Source organism: Squalius cephalus (assembly GCF_949319135.1).
Source record: "Squalius cephalus genome assembly, chromosome: 3".
In the NCBI taxonomy this organism is placed as follows: domain Eukaryota; kingdom Metazoa; phylum Chordata; class Actinopteri; order Cypriniformes; family Leuciscidae; genus Squalius; species Squalius cephalus.
Genome location: NC_137124.1, coordinates 3,222,082 through 3,247,789, shown reverse-complemented (window position 1 = coordinate 3,247,789; position 25,708 = coordinate 3,222,082). Strand labels below are relative to the sequence as shown.

At 40.1% G+C, this 25,708-nt stretch overlaps 2 protein-coding genes across 5 annotated transcripts; both read left to right on the top strand.

Annotated features, from left to right (window-relative positions):
- The first annotated feature begins 632 nt into the window (after positions 1 to 632).
- On the top strand, positions 633 to 24,303 carry LOC307155335 (C-type mannose receptor 2-like). 4 transcript variants are annotated; one of them, XR_013820482.1, is made up of 7 exons: positions 633 to 691; positions 781 to 863; positions 956 to 1,309; positions 3,577 to 3,954; positions 4,119 to 4,514; positions 4,821 to 5,174; positions 24,166 to 24,299. XR_013820482.1 is itself a non-coding variant. In XM_079865938.1 (6 exons), the coding sequence occupies exons 2-5, from the start codon at positions 827 to 829 to the stop codon at positions 4,478 to 4,480; spliced, it is 1,131 nt and encodes a 376-aa protein (XP_079722064.1). In that variant the 5' UTR covers positions 648 to 691; positions 781 to 826; the 3' UTR covers positions 4,481 to 4,514; positions 4,821 to 6,258. The 4 variants fall into 4 exon arrangements, 2 of the variants coding, with proteins under 2 accessions (XP_079722064.1, XP_079722065.1); XR_013820481.1 differs by having other exon boundaries at positions 648 to 691; positions 825 to 863; positions 24,166 to 24,303; XM_079865938.1 differs by lacking the exon at positions 24,166 to 24,299 and having other exon boundaries at positions 648 to 691; positions 4,821 to 6,258.
- LOC307155342 (macrophage mannose receptor 1-like) lies at positions 19,764 to 23,908 on the top strand (the record flags this gene model as incomplete). Its single annotated transcript, XM_079865946.1, has 5 exons — positions 19,764 to 19,823; positions 19,983 to 20,021; positions 20,114 to 20,470; positions 22,999 to 23,382; positions 23,547 to 23,908. The coding sequence occupies exons 2-5, from the start codon at positions 19,985 to 19,987 to the stop codon at positions 23,906 to 23,908; spliced, it is 1,140 nt and encodes a 379-aa protein (XP_079722072.1). The 5' UTR covers positions 19,764 to 19,823; positions 19,983 to 19,984.
- Positions 24,304 to 25,708: the final 1,405 nt, after the last annotated feature.

The following is a 25,708-nucleotide window of genomic DNA, read 5'->3' as shown; positions in this document are numbered from 1 at the left end:
ACGGAACAGGAAATAAGTGAGCACATTTTACTGGTGTAAACATGAGTATGTGTATTTGTAAATTTTACAACATTTGCAAATGCTTTTTATCATGTAATTAAAAGCACCATCATTACTAGTAAACTGTGTTACATAGGCACTGCTGTACAGACACTTAGAGGATTATTTAAAAATGCAAAGCTTTGAGAATCAAAATAAAGCTCTGTAAACACTTGCATTTTTACAACACCATAAGTGTGTCAAATTAGGTCATCAAAAGTTCTACACACACTTGAACACTTGGGCAAATACAAGGAAAACACTATAGTAGACAAATGGTGAAGTGCAAAGATGGCAAGTGTGGATGGACGACGATTTCAAGATGATCAGGGATGAAACACGAGTTATGCAGTCCAGCAATATCATTAAAGCAGTGTTTAGTTGTGAATGTTCAAATGATTTTTTGATTCCATAAGGTCCATATTATAGACTAATACTGACTGACACAGAAGTCAATATGCAAATAAAGGGAAAGACAAGGGTGGACAAATACACAAATATAGAGGAAGTAAAATATGAAATAGGGGTTTTCAGAGAAATAAACAAATGATGTGTTGAGCTGAATGAGGGATGAGAGCAGATATAATAATAGCGTAGTGTAAATCTGCAGACAGAAACATCAGACTCAGGACAGAAACACACAACCTCTAAAGTAAGAACATGTTCATTCTTCACACACAATTACACTTTCAGATGGTAATATTATTATTTTATTTTTTTATGATCATGATTTACTCCAAGATGAATATGTGAGTATTTGGGATTTTTCTCTGTCTCTTCCTCAGGAATGGACCAAACTCTATATTTGATTCTTCTTCTCATTGGTGAGTGTGTTTGTTGTATTATTTATGGTTTATAGTTTCATCAGGTTTGACCCTGTTATGAACAGCATTAAATCAAACGCTGTCTTTCACAGCTCTCTGCTCCGTATCTGAATGTGTTCAGCGTCAGTATCACTTTATAAACGAGAGGAAGACCTGGACTGAAGCTCAGAGATTCTGCAGAGAGAAATACACAGATCTGGCCACCGTTGACAACATGAACGACATGAACGAGCTGAAGAAGAGTGTGAATGATGGAGGTGTTCAGTTTGTCTGGATTGGGCTGAAGAAGACAGGTGTTGATAAATGGCAGTGGTCTTCAGGTGAACCTGCGCTCTATCTGAACTGGGCTACTGGACAACCTGAAACCAGAGATTGTGGAATGATGTCAAATGGACAATGGGAGGATTTGCCATGTACTGATACTCTTCATTTCATCTGCAACAACAGTGAGTGCAGCTACTTAAAATTACAACAACCGTTCATTTATAGATGCACCATATACTAAATATGACGGCTTCAGAACATGTTCTACTATCACAAACAGTATTAACTTATAAATTAAGGGCAGGGTAGGCATTTTCGGAGAGGCTAGCAATAGTAAGTTAGCTATGAAAGCATTTGATCCCACTCTCCTAAGTGTCTCCAAAGCCACACCTTCTTCAAAACACACAAGACAGTGTTAAACTACACTGTAAAATTTTGACCTGTAAATTAATGGTCAAATACAATTGTTAATTGTACAGTTCTTTACTGTTATCTATGATATGTTACTGTAAAGATACCATGCACTAAATTAAAACTCAAGTTAATTAGTTTCATTTGCAGAATCCGACTGCCATTAAATTTCTCAACTGCCATTAAATTTCCCATTAAACAACTCACTTTCAGCCATTACACATTATTACACTTATTACTATCCAGTTTGACTTTATTACTGCCATCCATCTACAGAAGCTCTTATTGAGAATTAACAGATGTTTAGATAATGATATTTGATTGAAAATGTTTGATTTGAAGCAACCATTTTGGTGATCAGTCTTTGCTTTAGTTGCGCTCGTGACTCTTGACTTTTGTCACTCGTTACTGTAATTAGGTAGTTTTTTTCAGGTATATTTTTTTTTGTATATTTTTAAATCTATAATTAGGCACTTTTGCCTATTGTGCACACTAGGGATGTTTGGACCCTTGACAATAAAATATATTTTTGTATATTTATGTTGCCTACTTTTTTAAACACTTTATTATTTTTACCTCTATAGTTGGAGACTAAATTTAGTTTAAAGAAGATGTAGCCTATTTTTTATTTTCATTCATGGCGATATGGAAAATATGCCATGCTTTAGTTTAGTGGACAATTTCTGTCCCCTAGTGGAAAACATAGGCTCCATCCGAAGTCGCATACTTCTCTACTATTTAGTAGGTGAAAAACAGTAGCCTATGTGACAAGAAGTGTCTGAATTCACAGTACTCATAAAAGAGTAGGCAAAATATGTTCTGAAGTGTGCATACGATGAACGCTTGACTATTCCATGAGGCCACGGGAGAGGATTGTGAATACCAGTGTAGCGACGTAACTGACACTGGTAGATCACATGATAATGACAACATGACGAATGTAGTACATCCAGATTACATTCATACTACACTCATTCATACTAGAATGTACTTTTTAGCGGCTGTGAAGTAATTACTTATTCAAAATAAGTACCTTCTCAAGAGAGTATGCGATTTCTTATTTTTTAAATGAATTTAATTTTTTTTAATTTTTTTAATGAAAATGTCAATTAAAATCACCACTATAACCAGTAGATGGCAGCAGAGGACACTCTTTAGCTAATTTGCCATTGCCCCTTCCTAATGTAGTTCTTTTCATATTTTGCTTTTGGATTTACTATTATAAAATAGATGTATTATATAATATAATATTTAATATTATGTTTTACATATATATATATATATATATATGTATAATATTTTTAGATTTAATAAAAAAAAAATCAAATAGGCAGCTTTTTAAACTGCTTTAAAGAGGACACATGAAAAAGAGACCTTTAAAAATTAGGTCTTAAAAAAGCTTTAAAAAAGCTACAAAAATTACACAGAAAACACAGACTTGTTTTCTTATTCTTGTATGTTGCTGCAGGTCTATAAGTCTGCATTTACACTACAGCACTTAAAGTGTAAATTGCAGGTTAACCACCACAACCAATTAATATCTAAATTAAAGTGCTCAATATGTATATATTTAAAAATTTCTGTCTTAAAATGCGTTAAAATAACATTTATTGGGGTTTCTTCAAAGGTAGCCTGTTTTTTTACAGTTACTGGGTGATGATGTCATAAGAGGGAGTAGCGACCATACTCTGCTAGATTCCTATTGTTTGTGGCTTGACTATGGAGACTGATAACATTAGGGAACAAGCCAAAGTCTTTTCAAAATCTTGCCGTCATGTAGAATAGCAAGGAGGGACAACGACTGAAGACATTATTTACTTACATGGTGTCAGTAGTCCTAATCAGAGCTGTAGAGATGCACACACTGCACAGGCACAATGGCGCCCTGGCCTCGCCCCTGTGTGTGTGTGTGTGTGTGTGTGTGTGTGTGTGTGTGTGTGTGTGTGTGTGTGTGTGTGTGTGTGTAAAACATAAAGCGGCATAAGAACAATGAACAATCTGATTTATGAAACTGTTTTTTTTTTTTTTCTTCCTAAAGCCAACACAGGACTCGTCTTTGTCAATCAGACGAAGAACTGGACAGACGCTCAGAGTTACTGCAGACATAATCACACTGATCTGGTCAGTGTGAGGAACCAGAATGAGAATCAACAGGTTCAGAAGTTCATTAATGATAATAATTTACCTGAATCATGGGTCTGGAGAAGTAATCATAATGTATTATGGATCTGGATCGGTCTGTTCAGAGACTCATGGCAGTGGTCAGATCAGAGTGACTCCTCTTTCAGATACTGGAAGACTGGTGAACCTAATAATAGTGGAGGTGGTGAAAACTGTGCTGTTATCGAACACAATGCTCAGGGTCAATGGCATGACATCTCTTGCAACAACCAATATCCTTTTGTGTGTCATGAAGGTGAGCAGATCCTCACAAACACACACAATCCATCCATCATCTCCAGATATCTTAAAGTTCACGCTACATGTCTGACATGACAGATTCCTCCACAGTGTTTGTTCTGCATGTTGTTTTTGATCAGTCTCTCTCTAGTTTTTGCTTGTGGTTTGTTTTGTGTCCAGATAAACTGATTCTGATCAACGAGACTCTGACGTGGCCTGAAGCTCTGAGATACTGCAGACAGAATTATACGGATCTGGTCTCGGTTCATTCAGAGGAGATGCAGGAGGAGGTGATGAATGTGGTTAAACGTGCGTCTACTGAGGCGGTGTGGTTGGGTTTACGTCACTCCTGCACTGTGGGCCTCTGGTTCTGGGTGAGCGGAGAGACCGTGTGCTATCAGAACTGGGCTCCAGGGAACGGCACAGGAGACGAGGACTGTGTGTCTGGAGTGAGATCTGGAGCAGTTCAGTCTGGAGGAGATCAGCTCTGGATCAGCCGTCCTGAACACGTCAAACTCAACTTCATCTGCAGCAGATCTTAGGAGTGAAGGATATGTGTTTGTGTTGTTCTTAAAGGTTGTATCAGCGATTTCAGGCCCAAAAAAGGCCCAAACATAAATGATCACATTCATCTAATCTTTCCTAACGATCCGCTAGCTGCCCGCCCCATAAGCATGACGTCAAAAAAACGCGTCTCTGTAGGCAGCCTAGGCTCTGAGATCTGCACACAAAACAATTGCTTTCACCAACCACTCAAAACCAAAATAAACAGTGTTCCAACCAATCACCGACAGGGCTGCCTATGACGGCTGCACGCGAAAACCTCACAACACCTGTCGGTGATTTACGTTTGGGCCTGAAATCGCTGATACAACCTTTAAGCAAAAGATTTTTTAACTGGCAAACACTTTTTGCATTGTTTTAATCATCAGATAATGTGCTTATATCAGTACAATGAAATTCATTTCTGTAATTTAAAAGTATCATATGAGTCTTTTCTCTATCAATGTAATGTTCTTTGGGTATTTAAAATACTAATGTGCACTATATGTTTTAAAGACCCCCATCACATCAGCATGAGTTTTTATTTGTGGCTTTTAGAAACATTTACATTTTAAATTTGCATTAGTTCTCTTCTGAAAAAACGGCTCATTATTTTCAACACAGACTGTTCAGTCAAACATACTTGCTGTTAAATATAAAGTAGAAGATCATGATTCGAGGATGTGGCTCAAAGTATATTGGCTGTTATAAAAGTTGATTTCATGGGATCGTGTTATTCTGGTGGTGTGGCTTCTTTCTTCTCCTCACTCCTGTGTTTTGCACTAGTCATGTATTTACTAATTACTTGTTTACAAATATGATTGTGAGCATCTATATGTGGCGAACTTCTGAAGACCACAGCTGGCTCAAAGTACACAACAAAGGCTAACTTGGTCCTGAGCAACAAACCTACTGACCTAGAATCATTGTCACCATGTCAGCAAGAGGAAGCAGACACACGAATGATGCTACATTTACGTCATGCTGCCGAACAGGGTCACACCCAGGCTTACCTAAGGACAGTAGATAGTGATGTGGTTGTGCTGCCCATCAATCTGTTCCAGGAGTTAGGCCTCTCAGAGCTGTGGATTGGATTTGGATCAGGGAAGGCATATAAAGAAATTCCAATCCACCACATCTCAGAAATGTTGGGATCTCAAAAATGCCACTCAAAAGTGACATTGTATCAGCAATGTATGGAATTGGCAGAAAAACTGCATGGAATGCGTAGGCAGCTTACCCAGAAGTCACCGACACCCTCATTGTGATCACCCAAGACCCAACCAGCCTCACACTGGAATCAGTGCACATGCGAGTTCTCGAACGCTGGACTGTACTCATGTATAGTAAGAACTGCGGTGTCAAGTCAGTCAATGAAGCCCGGAAGCTTCTTTTCACTCATGGCCTCAAGTCCCTGGATTAAATCCCCCCGACCCAGCATGCCTTATTCCAGCATGGGAAGCGTGCCCTGCACACTGCAGCTTTTGTCTGGAAGCAGTCCCTCTCCAAAACTCCAGAGATACCAGACCCCAGTGAGTGGGGTTGGGAATTGAATGACAGAACCAAAGTCTGGGTGCCATATTGGACAGATCTGGAAGATGTCAGCAAGGGATGCTCACTCCTCCTCAACTGTGGCTGTGTGGTTGCCTGTAAGGGCAACTGTAAGTGCCACCAAGCTGGACTTCGCTGTACCACATTGTGCAAGTGTGAGGGAGGCTGTACTAATAATGATGAAGAGTGAAACAATTTTTTTTTTTAATAAATACATGATGTTTAAGTATGTATTTTTTGTGTGTGTGTGTGTGTGTGTGTTATTTGACTAAAATGTAATATTGATCCTTAAAGGAGTCATAACCTAGTATTAACTTGTATACCCACGCTCTATTATAGTCTTTCAGGCCCTTCTAAAAAAAAAAATAAGTGGAAAAAAAAATAAACACAGAGCTCCTCTGACCCTTATTTCTGAAGGCATTATTGTCTCGCGAGATCTGATGCGATATTTTGGCTGTCGTGGATGGTCATTGTAATAATGCAAATGAGGGGCGCGTTGATTGGTGGCAGGAAGGAGGGGGTTGACACCGCAGGTAACGCTTTAGCATGTCATTCCAAAATGACATAATGGCGCAAGTTGTGAATGAACCCGACCTGGCCGCGACCTACGGAATTCAGCCGTATATGTTTGAGCCAGACTCTGAACCTGATTTGGAAAGGGAAGATGTAGAGTCGATGGAAGGACGTCTACAGCAAGATGCCTCTGAATGGTAAAGACAATCATTTTGACTGAGACATACCTTAACATCAGTAACGAGCTAAAACGTTTGTTGCTATTTTCTCCCACATAGGTTTACCTTTATTTAATGTAGATTACATTAATGGAGATGTAGTTTACTTTTTTTAGCAGCTTAGAGTGGTTATTGAGATCAACGTTTGCTATCATGTGGTGTTTTTGCCTTGTTTCACGTTGTGTTTTTTTAGACATTCAATTTTTTTCTTCTACAGACATGTAACGTGATGTTTTTCTTTGTTTATTATTACTTGACTGTTTGTTTTATTTATCTATCCTTTTCTGCATCTTTCGCGACTGAATATGAGGGGGAGAGGGGCAGGGCTTGACGTCAAGTCGGCGCAGAAATTAAAATCTCATATTTGAGTGCGCGTGCACGTGGGCTGGTTGACGAACCCATGGGGTAAACAAACGCTTCACTTTTAAATATCGGCTTCCCGGCCAGTGTATAATCGTTAGGCAATCATAACATACATTTATTCTCGTGGAAAAGTGAAAATTACAGGTCATGACTCCTTTAACATGGTGAAAAGCCTAATATAACTTTTCACTGTGGCATAGTTCTGAAGTTGTGTTCATTTAAAGCCTCAACAATGGTCCTTTTGGTCACAACATGTGATTTTTGACACTATAGTGATAGTGACCTGTCCAATCAACAAAGAAAAGCATACCTTGGAGGTAAAAATATGGGTCTAGGGCCCTGAGTAATATTTCAGTGTGACTTCTTCAGAGATATTGACAGTTTATTTGAGCTAAATTTGACTATGATAATAGATTTAACATGGAAATTGACTTAAAATAAGAAGAATATATCAGAATTGGATTCCTTGTATCAAACAAAGTAGAAAAATTACACTATACAACAATTTAAGACTAAAGCAAGCTGAGATATAACCTTTTCTCTTTTCGGCGGGGACCAATTTGGATTTTATGGATAACTGCCACTAGGGGGGCCACCCCAACTTGTATCCATGGATTTTTAAAAACCTTAGGCCTATACCTAACACCCTGCCAAAAATCAAAAACTTTTCCAAAAGTGCCCAATCTTCATGATTTTTCACGTATTCCTTTCCAGCTATTCCCACAACATTGAACCTCGTTACAACATGTATGGTAACTGATTAAACACTGGATTAGATCAGTAAATCAGGGGCTGTACCATGATGGTAGTTGAACAAACTCAGGGTTACAGGATTAGTTTTGAGTTGAAAAGCCAAACCAATCCACTCAGGTTTGTTGGTACCATGACTATCGTGATGAATGCTAAAAGCCGAGCCACTTTCATAGTGCCTAAAATCCAGGGTTGGTGCAAACTAAACTGAAACACCTTGTTAACTTAAACCGGCTTCATGGTTTAGGCCTCAGGCCACTACATGTTATCATCAATACATTATACATTATAATCATCTACTACATAATCATTTGTCACTGCTTTTTTTTCTATAACAAATGTGCTTTATAACAGCCAGAGAAAAACTAATGTTATAAGAAGTGTAACTTAAAGGGATAACTTCACTGATTAGCATTAAGCTTTGTATCAGGAGAAACCCGGTAGTATTTTGGAATGATGAATGATGTCCTCCTGAGACGAGAGATTTCTCTAGTGTGTGTCTGGAAAAAAACCTCCAATGACGCAAAAATCGTCATTTACCGTCATCAGAGGCTTTATTGTCCAGAGGCGAGAGACTACAGCCAGTAGGAGGAGCTCGTTCCGCATGTGTTCAACCCGCCCATAGAGGGTGCGATCTCACTCACAGAATGTAGAAATAGTGTCAGCCATCTTTTTTTTTTTTTTAAGCTAAGCTAACAGGCTCTTGCTCTGTGGAGAAAGCTGAGTAGTAGGCTAACCACGATGGCGAAAGGTAGTTTTGAAGATGATATGGCAGAAGGGGATTTTGAAGATCTGGTGCACGAACCCGATGCCCGTGGCTGCCTGTACGAGCCACAATACAGCGATGAACAGATGCGGATGATGGAGGAACAAGAGGCGGCCGGAGCAGCTGCGGATTAGCAGTGGCCTCGTAGAGCAGCGAAGCAAGTGCATTCTGGGAGTTGTTGTCTTTCATCCACATGTGCCAAAAATACATTTTCTGGCTTTTCTCATTCTAGAAGGCTCCAACTTCTAAAATAATTTCACATGTTTTTACATTTCTACTACATAAATGACCCCATTTAAATACACATTCATCTTTCTAGTGGTGAAATATCCCTTTAATAAAACTAACAGATGAATAAGACTGAATGAGACCATGGAATGTGTCAATAACATGTACAATCACACACTGTTTCTGCTTCTGTTTCACGTCAGAGATGTAAAGATTGTCCACACTGAACGTCTAAATGTGGTCCTAAACAAATGAGTGATGAGGATGTGTTTACATGCAAATGTGTTCATGTTCTATAAACTAAGAACAGCAGGAGTATGACACGAAACACAATAAGAATTTTCTAAATAAGACTAATTCTTAAAAATGTAATGTTTTAATGAACACATTCCAGCCAATCACAATCAAGTATTTAGAGGGAGGAAATAAAGACTAATTTATTCTGAAACAGCAGAAGAAGATAATATTATTTCAGTGGGATAATGAGTCTAATAATCTTTACTAACATTAGAGATGGACTTCAGGGGAATGAAAGCTTTCATGTCTTTATCTCGTCTGTGTTGTGAATGTGAGGAGTCTCAGCTTTCAGAAGAGGGAATAAAAGAAGCCTATATATGAGCAAAAACATTTATATTTTTTTCCCAAAGAAAAAAATAATTGTCTTCCCTTCCTCTTCATTTAGTCTTTTTTAATGCCCCAAACTCTCTCACTAGTCAAACTCTCTCAATATTCAAACTTTAAAGGCTCTCAGTAACCAGTATCACCAGTCTTCACTACTGAACTCAACCCTTCTCTGTTCAGGTCAAACAGCAACAGATAAAAGTGGCCCAAAACAGAGAAACTCAAACATGGAGTCTGTCCAAATACCCTTGGCCACTAGAGAGTATGTGCACGCTACAGGAAATAAGTGAGCACATTTTACTGGTGTAAAGACGAGTATGTGAATTTTGTCATTTGTACAACATTTGCAACTGCTTTTTATCACTTAATTAAAAGCACCATCATTACTAGTAAACTGTGTTACATAGGCACTGCTGTACAGACACTTAGAGGATTATTTAAAAATGAAAAACTTTGAGAATCAAAATAAAGCTCTGTAAACACTTGCATTTTTACAACACCATAAGTGTGTCAAATTAGGTAATCAAAAGTTCTATACACACTTGAACACTTGGGCCAAATACAAAGAAAAATCTATAGTAGACACACTCTAAAATTGGCTGGGTTAAAAACAACCCAATTGGCAACCCAGTGCTGGGTAAATATTGGACAGAACACATGCTGGGTTAAATTAACCCAGTGACATTTAAACCCAGCAGGCTGGGTTGTCTAGAAACCCAAGATGTAGTAATTTTTTTTACCATTAATGGATTTGCTATTCTGGGTTATTTTTGCTGGGTTATTTTTCTTTTTCTTATAATTTCACCTGTGCTTTACTGTAAAACTTTGAATTAAGAAACAATGAAGAACATGTTTAGACTGTTAAAATAATTTTTAATGCTTGTCAACTGACATTCACAAATGTGTTAAAATTGGCAACAATGACAACAAACTGCACATTAAATTTAAATGCAAAAATCATTTAGTGCTGACATCAAAGTAGTTCAATATTGTCAGTTTTAATAAATAAATAAAGATTAGTTCTAAAACTATTACATGTTTAACAGTTTAAATACAGTGACATTGACAATTATATTTTAAATTCAGCAAATGCAAAATCATTTAAAAATACATCAAGTATTAAATAGTCAAATACAATTAAAGAAAGAAAGAAGATTAGTTCTGAACAATGACATTTATACGTTTAACTATTACATGTGTAACGGTCTAAATACGCAGTGAAATCAACAGACAATTCATTTCAGCAAATGCAAAATCATTTTTAAAATATGCAAAAATGTACACAAGTATAGTTAAATAAAGTCAAATACAGTTAAGAAAGAAAGAAAATTAGTTTTGAACAATGTAATTTATACCATTTAATTCTTAGGAAATTAAAGTGAAATTCACAGATGTGCAAAATTGTAGGCCTATTTTACAGTATGTACACAGTGAAATTTACTTTTTTTTTGACTCCGAAGAAAAAGACGACTCTTAGACGCGGGTTTTGTAGACTCTGCCCGGTTTAGAAACTCCACCATGTTCGTTCTGACCTATAGACAAGTTCCCTTTCGAAAGCTACAATCGATGCTGCGCTGCTCAGCGCATTGGGAACGTCTTTAGTCGTGACCAGCTGTGAATATTGTGTGTAACACGTCGATAGAATTGACCCGGAGGTAATATAGCCTCGGTCGGTGACGTCATCGGCGCGCACCTGCAACACGAGGCTATAAATAGATGAGCCACAGGTGCATCGTCAGGTCTTTTGTCTTCAGACCATTTCTGTGCATGTGTGAACGTCAAAACTCTCTCTCTACCTTTTATCTGCTACAGATCTTTGCTAGGAGTTAGTTTATTCAGGCAGTGTGCAGAAAATTTCTCATTTCTCAAGCCTTTTTCTCTCTCGTACATCAAAGAGTTTAAAAAAAAAAAAAAAGAGAGAAATGAGCCAACAAAACAGTGTTGTGTTCTTCCATGCTCCCATCCCATGTCAGAACTGGATACACACACTTACTGCTTTGTTTGTTTGGGGAAAGAACATGCTGCCCTTTGCATTTGAGCATGGTGATTGCGAGCACTGTGGAATGTTCACAGTTAGAGTGCTTCGCGTTCGCTTTGCTTATTTCAAAGGGGGTAGCGCCCATAATTGTGGGGCTCGCGTGCGATCTGGCTGAGAAGCGAGAGACGGTGCTTCCCTATCGCTTGCTCTCTCTCCAGATCGCGATGTCCTTTTGCTTGACTACCGAAGCGTGCCTCGGCGCTTCTTCTGGCTCGGGCAGGGAACATTAAGAGTTAAACATTAAACGTTAAGAGTTTGCCGCCTCCGAGCGTTTCTCCCGTGATGATAAAAGGAGATCGCTCGTGGCGATCGCTCGTGCAGTGGCCAGATTGATCTGATCACAACAAAAAGAGTCCCATAAAACACAGTCTATAAATAAATAAAGATTGTAAATATTTATGTCTTGTGTCCTCGACATCGAGCCATTCTACTATCGCGGGTGCGAGGGCACGCGATTATATGATATTGCCTCAGTTTGGAGAGACGCTCGCGGGCTATCTCTCCCCTGGGATCACATTATCAGATGCATTTTCAGCGGTTAGGCTGGTACTGCGTTGTACACCATGTCCGTGTTAAAGGCATACCAGGTTGATCTTATCAAAGATTTAAACACAGCCTATCATCCAGACCGTGTTTGCTTGTCTGATTGGGATGTGTTTATTGCTGAGGAACTGATATTTATATTTATATATACAATATTTATATAATATAATTATATATATTTATGTATGTATTATATATAATATTATATTGTCTGGCTGTTCTCTGGCCACATTTAATTCTGAGGAATTAAAGCTGCCTCCGAACACATCTCTCGTTATGTTAAAACGTTTGAGAGGTTCTCGAGGTGGTGACTTGTGTGATGATCGGATTACAGCTAGACTGCCCTCCTTGAGGATCTCCATGACGTTAACTCGGTCATGGGAAAACCTTATTCTTCGTGCATCTTTGTGCCCTTGACGTATTAAGACTATCATGGGTGCGGGGGTGTGTGGTTATACGATGATGGGCCAGTCTGAAGAGACATTTTCTTCTCTTCTTTTTGCTCATCATCATTTTAGGAGGGTTCAAAAGCAGAGTGTAACGAGTTGCGCTCCCCCTCGTGAAAACTGGGGACCGGCTCGTTGTACTCAGCAGCTGCATAATAGACCTAAGACAAAATCCTGAGGGTTGTTTTGTCCCAGGTCTGTGGGGGTGTGCCCCTACGGGACGAGACGTGTAAATCAAACAGCTCCTACCTGACACCCTCACGAAACCACTGTACTTCCTCGCCACCTCTGGTGATTCGGGGAGCAGCGGTTTCCAGCGAAATGTTAGATGTTCTGTTGCTTTTCTGCTGTCATCCAGGACACGGAACATCTAACATCCCCTCAAAAGGAAGTGTTAAGTTGGTACCACTCTCAAAGTCTGGCAGAGTGGAAACTTCTGCCAGGTTTTCTATTTGGGCATTAAATACAATACAAATAGGATGGAATCCAATTTATTAATCGTCCTCCGCGTTTCAACGGCGTGGTATTCACTTCCGTGAGACCGGAACTGGCGCATGTACTGTCACAAGAGCTACAATCTCTGCTGAACAAAGAGGCCATAGAACATGTTCCTCTTTCAGAGAGAGAGTCAGGCTATTACAGCAGATACTTCCTGGTCCCCAAAAAGGATGGGGGTTTGCGTCCAATCTTCGATCTTTGAGGCTTAAACCGTACAGTTAAAGCACTCAAGTTCAAGATGTTAACTGTAAAGACGATCGTGTCAAAAATTCAACATCACGTTTGGTTTGTCATGATCGATCTGAGGGACGTATATTTTCATATAGAATATTGCCACAACACAGGAGGTTCCCAAGTTTGCTTTTGGGGGCAAAGCTTACCAATATTGGGTCCTTCCATTCGACCTAGCCATGTTATCTCTAGGGGGCTGAGGTCAATGCCAAGGGTGTGTACTCTCCCACCCTGAGGGTAACATGTTTGGGGTTAAATGGGATTCTGTCACCATCGGGCATAATTGTCTCCCGCTCGTGTCAGGACCAATTAACACCCTAAGCAACATCTAGCTAGGTCAGGACATTACATAGGTCTCATGGCAGCTGCGTCCACAATGATTCCTCTGGGCCTTTTGCGCATGAGACCATGTTAGTTGTGGCTCAAAACGGGGGATTTCAACTACAATCCCCAAGGGCAAATAAAGGCAAGAACACTCGCTGAGTGCTTCGTGTCCTTTCTAAAATCCATGTTTATGGTGAGTCACGCGCTGAATGCTTCGTGCACTTTCTAAAATCCATGTTTATGGTAAGGGTTACGCGCTGCGGCTTCGTTCCCTTTCTATGTGGTTCAGACCCCGGTTCCTTGCTTTGGGTCCCACTTTAGGTGCGTCTTGCTGTCGCAGAATGCTAACGGCAGACGTCTCCCTGATGGGCTGGGGAGCGGTCTTAAGTGGTCGTCCAGCTCAAGGGGAATGGGAGGGTCATCAGCTCAATTGGCACATCAACTGCCTCAAGCTGATGACTGTATTTCTGGCCCTGAAATACTTTCTCCCTCAGTTGAGAGACAGTCATGTCCTAGTGCAGCACAGCGGCAGTCTCTTACATAAATTACCAGGGAGGTTTGTGCTCACGCAATCTGAACAGAATAGCGAGGCAGATCTTTCTCTGGGCCCAGGAAAAGTTCCTGTCACTCAGGGCAGTGTACATTTCAGGGCACCTGAATGTGGGAGCGGATTTACTGTTCAGACAGAAACTACCGATAGGGGAATGGAAACTCCACCCAGAAGTAGTCAAACAGGTTTGGATACGAAGCGGAGGTGGACCTCTTCGCCTCTTATTAGAAAGCGCAATGTTCCCTCTACTTATCTCTGAATCACCCAGCCCCTGGGTCTGGATGCGATGGCGCACACATGGCCTAGAATGTGCATGTATGCGTTTTCCTCCAGTTTCTCTGCTCCCAGGAGTTCTAGCCAGAGTTTTGTTCTCCGAGATAATATCTCTCCTCAACGGCTCGCCTTGGACGATTCCGGAGGGGAGGGACCTTCTGTCTCAGACGGAGAGCACGATATTCCATCCCAGGCCCAACCTCTGGAACCTTCATGTTTGGCCCCTGATGGGTACCAACTGAGGGACACTGGGCTTTTCGCCTGTTGTTGTTGAGACCATTCTCAGTGCTAGTGCTTCCTTCACTAGAAAGAGTTATGTCAACAAATGGAGTGTCTTTGAAAGGTGGTGTGTCATAATGCAGATCCGGTCAACTGCCAGATTGCTTCAGTTCTGGAATTCCTGCAGGAAATATTATCATCAGGCACATGCCCCGCCACTCTCAAGGTTTATGTGGCCGCTCTTTTGGCTTGCCATACCTTGGTTGACGGGGTGCCACTCGGGAGACATCCTCTGTTCGTTCATTTCATTCATGGCGACTGAGGCCTCTCATAAAACCAAGATCCTATCATGGGACTTGGCTTTAGTCCTAGAGGGTCTGGTTGAGACTCCTTTTGAACCTCTAGAATCAGCGTCTGACAAACTTCTGACTCTAAGATGGTTTTTCTTATGGCAATAACTTCTTTGAAAGAATTGGGGATATGCAGGCTTTGTCGATTTCGCCACCCTGCTTAGACTTTGCCCCAGGAATGGTGAAAGTGATTTTGCATCCTCATCCTGATTACCTGCCTAAGGTTCCATTTTCGGCTGTACATTCGGTCATTCTAGAAGCCTTCTGTCCTCCACCGTTCACAACGCCGGAGCAGGAGAAATCTCATAGACTGTGTCCAGTCCGTGCTCTTCAGGCTTACATCCACCGCACTAGCCAGTGGCGTAAGTCAGAGCAACTCTTCATCTGTTATGGTGGTAGTAACAGAGGAGCAGCTGCCACCAAGCAGACCATGTCTCATTGGGTCAGGGATGCTATTGCTCTTGCTTATGAGGCGCGCGGTCAAGCTTCGCCTAAAGGTCTTAGGGCTCACTCCACCAGGGGGGGTCGCCTCTTCTAGTGCTTTGGCAAGAGGTGCCCCCCTACAACAGGTTTGTGATGCGGCAGGTTGGTCCTCTCCGCACACATTCATAAGATTTTATAGTTTGGATGTTCATGCCACTCCGGGCTCTCATGTCCTTGAGTCGACATCACAAGCTAATGTCTAGGCCTTCTTGCGTTCTTGTGAAACACACATGCACAACCGTGGGGGTCCAGACATGTTCAAGCACGGCGGCGTGGGTATTCTCGTTCCCAATGCGCTGAGCAGCGCAGCATCGATTGTAGCTTTCGAAAGGGAACGATCTCGGTTACTTGACTGTAACCTTGTTCCCTGAGAAAGCGGAACGAGATGCTGCGCTACTTTGCCGTGCTGAAGATGTCCCAGGACTGCTCTTCAGACAAAATATCCTGACGATGCACCTGTGGCTCATCTATTTATAGCCTCGTGTTGCAGGTGCGCGCCGATGACGTCACCGACCGAGGCTATATTACCTCCGGGTCAATTCTATCGACGTGTTACACACAATATTCACAGCTGGTCACGACTAAAGACGTTCCCAATGCGCTGAGCAGCGCAGCATCTCGTTCCGCTTTCTCAGGGAACAAGGTTACAGTCAAGTAACCGAGATCGTTTCCCGGGCACTTCCGGTTTACTTCCTGTTTCTGCCAAGAACTTCCGGCGCAGGCTGAGTAGTGGTGTAAAAATGGCTTTGGAATGGCAACATTCGACCGAAAATCTTGTTAAAAATGATGTTTTGACCATTCCGCATCCAAGTAAGGTAACATCATGGGCGGACAACATGTCGATATGGCCCAGCATCACAACATCCAAGATCTTTTCTTATTTTATTGATTCCATGGCGGTGGATAGGAATGCAATTAATAATCTGAAAAGCTCAGAGGCGTTTCAGTACCTCCATTCCGACAAAGTGGGCTGTGTACTTTTACACGATATGGGCAGTTTAATTTACCTAAAGGCCGATGTTCAACCAAGCCAGTCCGTTAACAATTCCGCGTATAACGCCTGGGTTTTGGTTACCAAGACGGGAGATGTGGAGACTGCAGGCTGTACCTGTATCGCCGGACCCGGACGTTCCTGTAGCCATGCAGCCGCCGTGCTTTGGAAGGTACGTTAGCCCATCTTATGCTTGTAATAAGATGTTTGTATGTATCCGTGTGTTAATCTATAACAGAACACGAAGAGTAATACAAATAAAAAGTAATCCCCTCTAGCCTGCCTGCCTAGCATTTTAAATGCTCGTTGATCGGCGCTGTTAGGAAGAGAGACACTTTGCATACATTACGAGTTACTTTTACTTTTTAGAGTTAATTTTAAGACAACAGCAAGGTGTTTACAGTGAGCGCAGAATGCGGGGTTGTTTGACAGTGCTTTAACCCTTGTGTGTGTGTGTGTGTGTGTGTGTGTGTGTGGTTTATGAGGACACAAATGTGTATAATGACATGGGTGATGGGTATTACAACGTAAACATGGGTTATGAGGACATCTTTGTTCTCATAAACCAAACGGCTAAAAAACATACTAAATGGTGTTTATATGTTTATACTCTCTCACACTTAGACACAATCTCTCTCTCTCTCTCTCTCACACACACACACACACACACACACACACATGCATACACACGCACACACACACACACACACACACATACATACGTGTGTGTGTGTGTGTGTGTGTGTGTGTGTGTGTTTGTGAGAGAGAGATTGTGTCTTAAGTGTGAGAGAGTGTGAACTACCCCTGCCGTTCCCGCAAAAAACAAACTTGGATACAGTTTATTGTGCAAACGTGTAACCATATCGTATCATTTATCACTTTATTAAATGTTATTTATTTATTTAATATTTAATTATATTTTCTTTTATTCTTGTATTATTCTTTTCATATTTTTCCAGATTTTTTTTATATAAGTCTAAATAAATTCAGGCATTAAGGGGTTAAACATTGATGTTGATGGCTGCAGGCCCAGCTCATTAATTGTTTTGAAAAGTAACAAAAACTCTCTACCTTCATCATACCCTTGTTATTTTGATTTACAAAATGTTGTCTCTAAAAGAAGTCAATTGTGCTGTGATGCTCAAACCATTATTTAAAAAGTGTGTGATTTTGTTTCTATCTGTCTGCAGGTAGAAAATGCTGTGAGGCAAGGGAAGACAGGGCTTGCCTGCACTGATGTGCAGAATTGCTGGAATGCCGGGACAAAAAGCAATACTGGGCAGCAAAAAATCAGAGATGTGTCTTTCCGAAGACACAGCAGAAATAATCTATACCAACCAGCATCACAGGCATCCTCCTCCATAGTCTCTACACCTAGTCGCAAGGTAAAAGTCCATGAGACACTGGAAGAATGGCAAGATTACTGTCTCTCCACACCAATAGCAGCACTTTTTACTGCACCTGGCAGTGGACTAATGCAGCTTACTTTTAACACCAGCCTCCCTGCTCAGTCTGCCGAGACATCAAAAGCTCCACTGCCCCTATATCATGGTGATCACAACACACAACTTGAATGTGAGAAATGTAGGGCATTCTACACCACATACATTGACATGACCACAACCCAATTTATGTACATTGAGCAGCACACAAAAGAACAGAGCAGGGAACAACTGTGGCATGACATGCGACGGGTACGGATAACAGCAAGCACAGCCAAGAACGTGCCAGTTCGGGCTACCACAGCACCAGACAAATTCTTGTCTGAACACCTCCATCCTACCTTTCACGGTAACGCGGCAACCCGGCAAGGAGCAGAGGGTGAAGAGCATGCCAGGCAATACCTGCAAGACCAAGGTCATGACATCGATGTGAAAGGTTTGGTGGTTTGCCCGAGTGAGCCATGGCTTGCTGCGAGTCCGGATGGTGTCATGAACAGAGACACACTACTGGAGATCAAGTGCCCTGTCTTAGTCAAAAACCAGTCCCTTACTGAAGCACTTGCTGCTAAAAGCAGTGAGATCAAACGCATGCCCACAGGGGACTTCCATCTGTCCTTCAATGGGCCAAAGGGATATTACATGCAGGTGCAACTGGGCATGCACTGCACAGGGCTACGGCAAGCCTTGTTGGTGATTTGGAGTAACACTGAATGTCTGCAGCTCAACGTGCCCTACGACCAAACCTTTGTTGAGGGACATATCTCAAGGCTACACTCCTTCTATTTCACCCACATGTTGCCAAAAGTTGTCGATGACTTCGATGATGGAAGGCTGGAGTTGTGCTCCAGATACATGAATGTTGTAAAATCTGCATGACCTGCTTATGTGTACTGGGGTGATTAGTCATTCTTTTTTTAACCCCTTGTCCCCTGTTGTCATAAATTTGTGACAAATCCTTTCTAGCTTTTATTTTTTATCAAACTGATTTATTTTATTTTACTTACTCTTATTTATTTTTATATCAGTCACTTATCATTTATCTTTATTTATTAATTTTATTTATTTAATATTTTATTTTATTCCAGTCTTTTTCTTTGTAATATTTTGAGATTTTTTCCTGTATTTACTTTGTTTTTATTTAATTATAAAAAAAATCAGCCATTAAGGAGTTAATGAAATTGTCCCTTTGTTATGGAATAGGATCAATAAAAATTCATTCATTTCTTCTCAAAAATCAAATTGTTTATTGTCATGTGTCAATATTTACAATACAAGAAAAAGAATAGCACTCACACAAGTATAAACTTACCTTTAAACAGTTGCACCCAGCTGCTTTGCCCCTTTGTCCTCTCAAAATGACAGCTTGGGAGCGAATTTAAACATCTCCAAGGCGGGAAGCTCGTGAAACAACCCAGCGTTGCGACCCAGCAGGTTTAACCCAAAAACTGGAAAATTAAAACTACCCAAAGGTGTTTAAAATGTGATAAAATAACCCAACAAAATTACCCAACAGACTTGACCCAGCATTCTGGGTTAAAAAACAACCCAGCATTTTTTAGAGTGCAAATGGTGAAGTGCAAAGATGGCAAGTGTGGATGGACGACGATTTCAAGATGATCAGGGATGAAACACGAGTTATGCAGTCCAGCAATATCATTAAAGCAGTGTTTAGTTGTGAATGTTCAAACTTTTTTTTTGATTCCATAAGGTCCATATTATAGATTAATACTGACTGACTGACACAGAAGTCAATATGCAAATAAAGGGAAAGACAAGGGTGGACAAATACACAAATAAGGAGGAAGTAAAATATGAAATAGGGGTTTTCAGAGAAATACACAAATGATGTGATGAGCTGAGGGATGAGAGCAGATATAATAATAGCATAGTGTAAATCTGCAGACAGAAACATCAGACTCAGGACAGAAACACACGACCTCTAAAGTAAGAACATGTTCATTCTTCTAACACAATTACACTTTCAGATGTTAATATTGTCTGAATGATTGCTAAACTGCAATTTTTTATTAATTAATTATTTATTTTTAATTACATGATCATGATTTACTCATATTTGAGATTTTCCTCTGTGTTTTCCCTCAGAAATGGAGCAAACTCTATATTTGATTCTTCTTCTCATTGGTGAGTGTGTTTGTTGTATTATTTATGGTTTATAGTTTCATCAGGTTTGACCCTGTTATGAAAAGCATTAAATCAAACGCTGTCTTTCACAGCTCTCTGCTCCGTATCTGAATGTGTTCAGCGTCAGTATCACTTTATAAACGTGTTGAAGACCTGGACTGAAGCTCAGAGATTCTGCAGAGAGAAATACACAGATCTGGCCACCGTTGACAACATGAACGACATGAACGAGCTGAACAAGAGTGTGAATGATGGAGGTGTTCAGTATATCTGGATTGGGCTGCAGAAGACGAGTGTTGATAAATGGCAGTGGTCTTCAGGTGAACCTGCGCTCTCTCTCAACTGGGGACCTTATCAACCTGATGGTGGAGATTATTGTGGAATGATGAAAAATGGAAAACTTCATGCTTTGCCATGTAGTGGAACTCTTTGTTTCATCTGCAACAACAGTGAGTGCAGCTATTTACAATTACAACAACCGTTCATTTATAGATGCACCATATACCAAATATAACGGCTCCAGAACATTTTCTACTAACACACACAGCATTCATTTATAAATGAAAGGTAGCTTAGGCAATTTCCGAGAGGCTAGCATTATCAAGCTGGCTTTGAAAGCATGAGATCCCACTCTCCCTTCAGAGTCTCCAAAGCCTCTAAAACACAAGAACACACACAGCAGAGTCGGCTAAGCATCAAGAGAGACAGTGTCAAATTACCTCATGACTCAAACCACATACCATTACAATAATAATTGTAAACAGCATATGGAGCTTTAGTCCTGACTGCTGTAGATTCATTTCGGCGTTGATAGTGTTGACATAGAAACACATAAATCCGAGTCTGAGGACGTGAACAGCTCCGGGTTGCCATCTCATAATTACGGTTCCTCATGGTGTGAACGCAGCAGGAGCTCGTTGTTTTGGTTCAGGAGGAACTGTAAAAGACACTGTGTGTGTTTGTGGTGCTCAGTGACTGTGTGTTTCTGCAAAGCCTTACAGAACGCACTGATGATGTGTGACGTCTGCGCAGAAGGTGCATATGCAATGATTTATCAAAATTAAAACACAAAGAATACAATCAGGTAGTTTCAGGTGGTTCTCGAATCTGATCAATATTTTCACAGTAACCTCATTCTAACTGTTTCACCGTTTGTATCACTCCGCTTGCGCCGACTGTCATGGCAGTCGAGCAAATCCACCATATTTTAAATAAGACATATACTGTATAGCAAGAGAGTTCAAATGTTAATTTCCTATGTTTTCTCAGAGTTGCCCTCTCTTCCAGTCCTTCCAGTTTCTTCAGTCTTACAGTTTTTAGAAATATATTAAAATGCAATTCAATATATTTTAATGCACTTCAAATAAGCATGTTGGGAATACAAACGTATTATAAACATACTACTTTCAAGTATATTTTTAATGCACTTAATACTACGTCTTTTTTTTTTTACCTGGGGTAGTTATTTTCATGTTTTGCTTTTGGATTTATTATAAAATAGCTGTAATAACAAATTATTAATTCTAATACAATAATGCATTAAATACTTTTAAATATTTTTAGATTGAAATATTCAAATTCAAAAAAAGAAAAAATATTCAAATAGGCTGATTCAAATGTTAAAACACTGCTTTAAAAAGTGCATATGAAAAAAAAGTGTGCTTTAAAAAATGACATTTAAAGCTGCTAAAATTACCAAGACTTGTTTTCTTATTCTCGTTTATGTTGCTGCAGGTCTATGAATATCTCAAATCTCAAATTATATTAACAGCGTGATGTAATAATGTCAATGTAATATTAGTCCATTAAAACAAAATCAAGCATCAAAATACACTCCAAATTACTAATATACAGTACAAGTAAATATTTTAGTGGACTAATTAATTAACATATTTAGGTGCAGTGTAACATACTCTGTCTGACGTTTCTCTCTTCAGGCTCTTAAAGGGTACATAACATGCACAGTTTCACCTAATCTCATGTTAATCTTGAGTACCTATAGAGTAGTAGTGCATCCTTAATATCTCCAAAAAGTGTTTAGTTTTATTATAATTTTAAAAGAAAAATACAGCTTTCCGATTCTCTCCGGGAAAAGCCGAGGTCCTGGAGGCGGAGCTATAGAGTCAAGCGGTAGTTCTTGATTTCCAGCAAAAGACAGAAATCTGATCCAGTTGTACTTACATGAATGGGGTCTTTTAGCACTGGGACCACTCCACGTTTTAATAGCAAACGATTTGCAAATCCAGCGTCGACCTGAGCCTTGTTAATAAAACATTCGTCACTGAAATGACCAGAACACACAACCGCACTTCCTACACTCCGTTGCTGCCCCGGAAAAACAAACGGCATCCACTGTTCCTGTAACACTGGGTTCTTTGGAAAGCTGAACACGGTAAGCTTTCCCTCACATCCAAAAACACACTTTTTTTGAGACATTCTTGAACAAATCCTATGCAGCGCTGCCGATGATTTCCTGTTGAAGCGCGTTGATGTGCGCGGTCTCGCTCTCCTCTAGTCGACGTGCTCGCGGGCGAGCTTTTCCGAGAGAAATGCTCATATAAGGAGTTCCACTCTGGTCTACGTCATTAGATCCACGATCGAAAAAAACCCAGCCGAAACTTGCACCAACCCGGAAGTAAGATTTTCGGCACAGAAATTCTCCGTTATTCGTCCAAAATATTTTTTTTTAAACTTTGCCCATGTTTAGCATGAGAATCTATCTCTTTAACACTGTAAACAACTCTGAATACATGAAACACCATTGTACCCCCCCTTTAATCAAGTGTTCTGAAGAAGAAACATAATGGACAAAAAGAAAGTACTTTAAAATCATCATAATGTTCAGAAATATACTTCATGTCTTCCATTGCTGCTCTTGTTCACATCCAAACCATAAAGCAGAATAAGACTAATGAACAAACTGATTCATGAAACAGTTTTTTTATTTTTATTTATTGTTTTGATTCTTTTCTTAAAGCGAACACAGGACTCGTCTTTGTCAATCAGACGAAGAACTGGAGAGACGCTCAGAGTTTCTGCAGACAGAATCACATTGATCTGGTCAGTGTGAGGAACCAGGATGAGAATCAACAGGTTAAAAATTTCATTAGTGGTCTTCAGTTATCTGAATCATGGATCTGGAATACTATTCTTCAGTTATGGGGATCAGAGATCTGGATCGGTCTGTTCAGAGACTCATGGCAGTGGTCAGATCAGAGTAACTCTTCATTCAGATACTGGAAGACTGGTGAACCTAATAATAGTGGAGGTGATGAAAACTGTGCTATTATCGAACACAATGATCTGAGACAGTGGATAGACATCTCTTGCAACCACCAATATCCTTTTGTGTGTCATGAAGGTGAGCAGATCCTCACAAACACACACAATCCATCCATCACCTCCAGATATCTTAAAGTTCACGCTACATGTCTGACATGACAGATTCCTCCACAGTGTTTGTTCTGCATGTTGTTTTTGATCAGTCTCTCTCTAGTTTTTGCTTGTGGTTTGTTTTGTGTCCAGATAAACTGATTCTGATCAAAGAGACTCTGACGTGGCCTGAAGCTCTGAGATACTGCAGACAGAATTATACGGATCTGGTCTCGGTTCATTCAGAGGAGATGCAGGAGGAGGTGATGAATGTGGTTAAAGGTGCGTCTACTGGGGCGGTGTGGTTGGGTTTACGTCACTCCTGCACTGTGGGCCTCTGGTTCTGGGTGAGCGGAGAGACCGTGTGCTATCAGAACTGGGCTCCAGGGAACGGCACAGGAGACGAGGACTGTGAGTCTGGAGTGAGATCTGGAGCAGTTCAGTCTGGAGGAGATCAGCGCTGGATCAGCCGTCCTGAACACGTCAAACTCAACTTCATCTGCAGCAGATATTAGGAGTGAAGGATATGTCATTATCATCAGATAATGTGCTTGTATCAGTACACAAAAAATAATTTATGTAATTTAAAAGTATCATATGAGTCTTTTTAATATCAATGTAATGTTCTTTGGGTATTTAAAATACTAATGTACACTATATGTTTTAAAGACCCCATTACATCAACATGAGTTTTCATCTGTGACTGTTCAGTCAAACATACTTACTGTTAAATATAAAGTAGAAGATCATGATTCGAGGATGTGGCTCAAAGCATATCGGCTGTTATAAAGAAAATAAAAGTAAAGCACAAGCCACGTCAGTTGATTTCATGGGATCTTGTTATTCTGGTGGTGTGGCTTCTTTCTTCTCCTCACTCCTGTGTTTTGCACTAGTCATATATTTACTAATTACTTGTTTAAAATATGATTGTGAGCATCTCAATAAAATTAAATATGGTTTATTCTTAAAGCTACAATATGTCATTTTTTTTCACCACTAGGGGTCGCTAACCTCTAACAATAACAAAGTTGATGATGCAGTGATAAGAGGAATCATGGAACTTGTCGTCATGCTGATGGATCTAAAAATTTTTGTGGATGTGTGAATACATTCATGTTTTTTAACATGACAGTGGTATGAAACAGGGCGCGATTGCTAATGAGAGACAGACACACGAGTCCCGCGGATATTAAAGGAATGAGGATATTTCATTCTACCGAACTATCCGCAAGTGCTGAATCACTACTCACACAGGACAGTTTATTAGACGAATTAAACGTGTGTGGTAACGCAGCGCTGTTTCACTTGGTCTAAAGTTACACTATCACACTAAACTGCATTTGAGTGTGTTGAAAGTTATAATGCTATTCTATGTGTTAGTTTGTTGGCTATATGAGACTTGCAGTGAGCTAGAAGGTTCTCAACTTCAGTCCTCGGGACCCGTTGCTCTGCACATTTTGTATGTCTCTCTTATCTGACACACTCAGTTCAGTTCATCAGTCTCTCTTAACGAGCTGATGATCTGATTCAGATGTGTTAAATAAGGGAGACATACAAAATGTACAGAGCAGCGGGTCCCGAGGACTGGAGTTGAGAACCACTGAGCTAGATTATAGGTCTCCTCAAGTCTTAAAGCTCTGTCAAGTCCAAGTTTGTCGAGAAGCTCTTGGCATTTCGAAAACGACATGCCAATATTGATCCTCGTTTTAGTTCTCCTTTTGTCTCAAAGTCTGATTGCCATGGTCAATAGTGTTTTAACAAAACAACAACAGCATGAGTGCGCCGCTAAACATCACACAGTTGTCCACGTCTGTTGCCATGGTTACTATGGCAGTACTAGCAGAAACCAGGGTTAACGCGGATATTACGTCATTGACAGAGAGAATTTCTCTTAATTTACAAATTCTTGTAAACATTTAGGATAATGTAAGTACACAATTAAAATAAATATATAACACTGTGCAAGTGGTTTTATGATATTTTGATACAAAATTCTTATATATTGTACCTTTAAAAACCCTTGTGTGGTGTTCACAACCCAATTTCCCCTGTGGTGTTCCCGGTCAAAAATGACCGGACTATAAAAAATAGCTTATAAATCTCTCATTATGCTATATTTTCACCCAATATTGGATTAAATCTTTTTGTCAACTTCTTCTCTTTCAGTTAGGACTGGTTTTATATTTCTATTTGCATCTGATTAATCGTAGGCCTCATTTATTTGATAGTAGGCGTCTCATTTTTTGAGTAAAAAAAAATATATTTTTGAATAATTTTGGAAATATTAAATAAAATCTGAAGAAAATTGGCACTGT